Source organism: Coccinella septempunctata, chromosome 1, assembly GCF_907165205.1.
Source record: "Coccinella septempunctata chromosome 1, icCocSept1.1, whole genome shotgun sequence".
NCBI classification, from domain to species: Eukaryota; Metazoa; Arthropoda; class Insecta; order Coleoptera; family Coccinellidae; genus Coccinella; species Coccinella septempunctata.
Window position 1 is genome coordinate 26469558 of NC_058189.1, and position 5891 is coordinate 26475448.

Consider the following 5891-nt stretch of genomic DNA (forward strand, 5'->3'; position numbering starts at 1 on the left):
CGGCAAAATATCATTTCAATTCCTAAGGAACTATTGGATCAATTCGAAACTAATCTTGAAACTGCACATAGTTTTCGGATTGAGATGCACATGTTGAATTTCAGTTCGATAGCTCAGATAGGAATTGAGATTTCAGTGGTCAATTCGGCAAAGTGTGATATCAATTCCTCGAAAACTGTTGGATCAATTCGAACCAAATCTTGAAACTGCACATAGTTTTCGGATTGAGATGTACATGTTGAATTTCAGTTCGATAGCTCAGATAAGAATTGAGATTTCAGTGGTCAATTCGGCAAAGTGTGATATCAATTCCTCGAAAACTGTTGGATCAATTCGAACCAAATTTTGAAACTGCACATAGTTTTCGAATATAGATGCACATGTTGAATTAAAGATCGATAGTTCTGATAGGAATGAAGATTGAGATTTCAGTGGTCGAATCGACAAAATATCATTTCAATTCCTAAGGAACTATTGGATCAATTCGACCCAAATCCCGAAACTGTACACAGTTTTCGATTTGAGATGCACTGTAACGTGCGTTTCTCGGAGAAGCCTTTAATCTCGAGCGCCAGCTAATCTTTTCAATAGGAAGAATAGCAAACCTACCAGGGTAGCTGCTAGCCAGAGACAGAGCTCGGTGTTGTCTAGGGTAGTAGCGACAACGAAGAAGTCAAAATCGAATTATGTAAAAGTTTATTCACACCTTCGGAAACTAGTTATATGTACAAGGGAGATATGTGAGATATGAGTGATTCTATAAGTGAAAATACATTCGGGAAATCTTATCCGGTCACGAGCACTTTATGAAATTTATACCGGGTGTAGTGAAAAATTAACGGTTCAATAAAAATGCGCCAACCAGAACTGACGAATGCTAAGGACTTGCTATACGGTATCGGTGTGTAGTTGTATTTCTCCGGGAATGAAACACAATAAGGGCGGGTCTGTTCGAGACTTTTATTCGCTGCCCCAAGGGTTGTAGCACGCCATGACTGACAGCGAAGAAAATGTCTATTTTTAACGCAACTACGGGATTTCACTGACTACGTGCGGTATCTCTTATTCTCTGCCCCAAGGGTTATAGCACGCCATGATTGACAGAAAAGAAGAGATTTCGGATTTAACACTTATAACGCGGACAGGGGGGTTGACGGAACTTTCCCTTCAGTACCCCAAGGGCTAGGGCGGACCTGTTCGAGACTTTTATTCGCTGCCCCAAGGGTTGTAGCACGCCATGACTGACAGCGAAGGAAATGTCTATTTTTAACGCAACTACGGGATCTCACTGACTACGTGCGGTATTTCTTATTCTCTGCCCCAAGGGTTATAGCACACCATGACTGACAGAAAAGAAGAGATTTCGGATTTAACACTTATGACGCGGAACGCGGACAGGGTAAAGAACGATAAAATACAACAGGAAACGATACAGTACAGCAGTGTCAAAGTTAAAGAAGTAACGGCGTAGGTCTAACAAAGAAACTGAACGGTACAGACGGGGACCTACCTCCTTTGTTTCAAGCACTCGAAACTCAAAGGATTTAAAAGAAAAAAAACTAAAAAATTAACTCTAAGCACTGATGCAAATATCACAAAATGATGATCTTCAACGGCGAAAGTAATACGGAAAATCAACTGAATTTATAACAGAAGTTAGAAACCACGTTAGAAAGCGAAATGTACTCAAGCGAAAGGAAAGCACTGAAGTAAAATTCAAAAGTCGAAAAGTCAGCCGGAGAACTGAAGTAACAGTCGAAAAGTCGAAAAGTGACCGTCGCGGGGGAAAATTTGCTTTTATAGGCATATCCCCTCTCACGGTAAAAATCTGAAAACTCCAGAATGCGACAAGAATGAAAAACGTCGTCAGCTCCGGTCTATCGCACATCAACAGATGAAAAACGTCGAAATCTTCAGCGGCATGTAAGAAAAACAACGTGAAACACAGACAAGCGGTTTTCCACACTCACTCTGCCCGTCGGAACGAACGCACGGAATATTCGAGAACCAAAATATTTTCGAAGACGGAAACTTAAAACGAAAAAAATGCACTAAGATGAACTCCAATTTTCCTCAGAAAACTGGGGTTCATTACACCCCCTCCATCTCGGAAGAAATTAACTTACGATGAAATAGTGAGCTTAATTTCACGACTCTATCTACCCCTAGTACCTTACTTTCGCGCGCGCCACCTATATACTCGTGACCAGTTTACAATAGCTGTATTCGATAGTACTTATCTTCTCTATGGTTGGAATGGTAGTTCCAATGCGCACGCAGAAACGTCAGCGTCAGTCATTTCGGCGCAGGTCTCCGCCATCTTGTCAAAGAACTTTGTTCAGCGTTCCGTGGATAAATGGTGTATAACCGTGGAAAATCCTCCCTCTCTTTGTGGAAATTCATCTTCATCGCTGGTCGGAAGCGTGCCATGCTTCATCCCTCCGGTGAGTACCTAATTTAACTGTGTTTGGCGGGTGTTTGAATTCCATCGTGGTTTTGTAGGTTACCCAGGAATCGTGGGAGCTGCGACAGGTGGAAAGCCTCCAACAGCTCGACGTGGGGGCTCAATGGACCGGTTCACCCCTTTCGACCTGGCCATACGGATGTTGGGACTCTCGGAGCCGGCAGGAGACTTGCAGGTGGGTAATTTCTAACAATAAACTCTCTAATCTTCATCGTTCCTCGTGGTCAACTTTTCTTCTTGGAACGGTTTTTCTCTGTATTCTGTTTTCAGGTAGACGGTGTTTTCTTCAGGTAAACAGTGTTAAATTGACGGTACAATAATTTCGATTCGGTTCAGGACAGAAATTGGTTAGATCTATTGGATTAATAGACGGATATACTCAGTTGCAAGGTGAAACAGTATCCTTTATTGGTATTCCTTACATAAATAACAGATTTTTCGGACAGTTTTAACAGGTTTGATTTATAATTGCATGTTGAACGGATGAAAATCTGTAGATACGGTATTTCGGTCAACGGTGGTGCCTGTACGGAATTTGAACGGAATTGTTACGGTGTAATCGGTTATAACTAAGTTAGTGACGGGCTTCAGTTGTACGTGATTTCTCCTTGCTATTGTCCTTGGCCTCACGGAGTTCTCGACATCTTGGACAGGCACGGAGGGCTAACTCCCTACTGGTTGGCATGCGGAACTTGTTTGATTTCTTCCGGGGCGGTTCGGATTGGGTGGATGCGCTGGGGATATCACATTGGACGGCAGCCTCGCGTTGACGGTGATGAGACTGACAAGTACAATTTCTGGTTAATGTACCTAGCAGGCCGCAACTGCTGCAGAAGAGAATCGGGGTACCGGTGCAGTGTGCTCGACTGTGCTCCCCTTGGCCACATCTCCAACACATATTAGGGCGAAGCTCTAAGTAGACATTGGGCCCCATTGTGCCAACTGTACGTACTCTGGCTGGAATCTTGGTTGTTATTTGAGCTGGACGGTTGTTATGTCGATGGATGTCATGTTGAAGATTATCCGGTTGTTTGGAAATCTTCCCCTTGTTTATGAAATAACGTTTATCTTGCTTATTTCTCTTTTCAGCTGGAATGTCTATCTCCATTGCATTCTGCCTCTGAGTCGGAACAGCCGCCTGTTGTAGTTCCTGCTTCCTGGGTGATGATGTGGAACGGTCAGTGACAGCGGAAGAGGTGTTTGGTTTGGGGCGACCAAATGCTTTGAGTGCCCCCAACGGCAACGGCACAGGACGGGGAGGAGATTCCGGTTCCTGGTCTTTTAATGGCTCGACAAGACCCAGCTCCTCGTCCAGTCGTTCCAGAAAGTCTGAGTCGCTCATGTTGCAGTCGTCAGACGGTATTCTGAAAAGAGGTAAGATCATTATTACCTGGTATTTTCATTTCTATACGGTGAACACACGGTTTGACTGGCGCAAATTTCTCTTTTTTTTTTTTTTTCAGGAAGATAAGTCTTACGGTTTCAATCCACTGGCACCCAGAGACGGTGGGCAGTGCCGGAGGGAAACCTGAGCTTCAGCCGGAGCCGGCGTCTGCCCTTGACGGTGGTTGGTATCAGGGCGATGACCTCAGTCCGAATACTGGGTGACCACAGACGGGAGTTCGGTTGAGCCTGGATTTTGGATGCTAGTCTTGACGGCAAAATCAGTGTCTTCCCTGGTGCTGGCGGTTCCTGTGGGACGGGAGACAGTTGGGGTGGTGGCGTTAACGGAGCAATTGGTGGAAGCGGTGCTGGTCTCAGAGTAGACACCGGTATCAGTGGGGGTGGCTGAGCTACGGTTTCAACTAACAGGACGGTATCGGTTCCAGGCCACTCCCACTGTGCAGCAGGTCTCCGGTGGGACGGGTTATCCTGGAGCAAACCTTCGATATACCATCGGACGGGGAATCTCAACCGCTCCATCTCCGCACGGTATTTGTCGTCCAGGGATGAGGCCCAATGCTGTTCCTCCTCACCCTGACGGCACGGTAGGCCGGTCGCCACCTCTACGGCCACTAACCCCAACGCCCACAGGTCGACGGACGTGTCATACGGCTCTAGCCTGCGCTGTTCCGGTGCCCAGTACACCATGGTTCCTGCTGGCTCGGTGAGCAAGGGTCGGGTGGTGGTAAGTGTTTCGGCCAACCCAAAATCTGCCAGCAGGAATCGGCACCGGCGGCGTAAGATATTGGCTGGCTTGATGTCTCGGTGTACTATTTGCCGACGATGACACTCCGTCACGGCTGCTGCTAACTGCCGCATCACGCGGAAGAACCGAGACGGCTGGTTCCTCGGCCCTTCTCGACGCAGGAAGGCATTTAGGTCCTCGTCGCACAGAGGCATTACCATAAAAAGGTAGTCTCCCTCTATGATGGCCTCTTGCAGGGGTATTATATTTGTATGTTCTAGGGACCTGAGTATGTCGACTTCCTGGATGGCGTGGTGAGTCAACATAGTCCTTTTCACCGCCACTGCTTGGCCGTGTCGTTGGCCTCTATAGACACGCCCAAAGCTGCCTTCTCCCAAGATCTCCCCCAGGTGTAAATGTTCCATCTGAAACATGTTAACTAGACACCTTTTGTCTTACGGAACACTGGTTCTGGTTGGCCGAGCAACTACAGTTATTCAGATCAACAGGTAAACGGAAAATAATAATATAATCGGTAACGGAAAAATAATATATATTCGGTAACAAAAAAAAAAAAAAAAAATAACGGATTTCCTCCTTTCAGAGGTTATTTCTATAGAACGGTTAACGGATCATGTCAATAATATTATTATGCATGAAATGGTTTTAAATCTTTAATGTGTATGTTAGTGATTTTTCTACCCTCTGTATCTTTCAGGTCATAGACGACAGGTGAAACGACTTTAACAACGGTGAACGGACCGGAAAACTTCGGAGCCAACTTGGCGGCGAAACTGTCAACGGCCGAGGATAAAGGACGGTCCCGGCGTAGAACTTTATCTCCCACATGGTATCGGACTTCTCTTCGTCGAAGATTGTAGTGGTGAGCCTGTTGTTGGAAGGCACGGTACAGTTTGGTACGGACGAACTCATAAGCCTCCTGGAGATGTTTGATCTGTTGAGTACGGTAAGTCATGTCTCTATTTTCTTCTTCTGTACGGTTGGATTCTCCGTTCATTCCTTCATTGTGGGGTTTGTCGAATAAATCGCCCTCGGGACTTCTAGTTCCCTTCCATAATTTAAAAATGCCGGTGTAAATCCAGTAGACTCCTGTTTAGCGGTGTTGATGGCAAACGTTAACTCTCCTATCTTTTCATCCCAGGTTCGTTGATCGGCTTCACAAAACTGTGCTATCATGGTCTTCAGGGTACGGTTAGCTCTTTCTACAGGGTTGCACTGAGGAGTATACGGTGGTGTGAAACGGTGAGCGATGTTCAGCTCTCGGAGACTGTTCTTGAA

The 5891-nt window shown here is 45.8% G+C and overlaps 1 protein-coding gene and 1 long non-coding RNA gene across 2 annotated transcripts; one reads left to right on the forward strand and one right to left on the reverse strand.

The window, feature by feature from the left end:
- Nucleotides 1–3946: 3946 nt before the first annotated feature.
- On the reverse strand, nt 3947–5026 carry LOC123321829 (cell division control protein 2 homolog 3-like). The gene has a single exon (XM_044909622.1). It carries the CDS (start codon nt 5024–5026, stop codon nt 3947–3949), a length of 1080 nt encoding a protein of 359 aa, XP_044765557.1.
- Nucleotides 4617–5372, forward strand: LOC123314766. Its single transcript, XR_006537868.1, has 3 exons — nt 4617–4819; nt 4874–5101; nt 5311–5372. It is a non-coding gene; the product is annotated as an uncharacterized LOC123314766 (long non-coding RNA).
- The last annotated feature ends 519 nt before the right edge of the window (nt 5373–5891 follow it).

Coding starts and splice junctions, on each gene's coding strand:
- LOC123321829 (XM_044909622.1), bottom strand. CDS start 5,026: ATGTTTCAGATGGAACATTTACACCTGGGGGAGATCTTGGGAGAAGGC.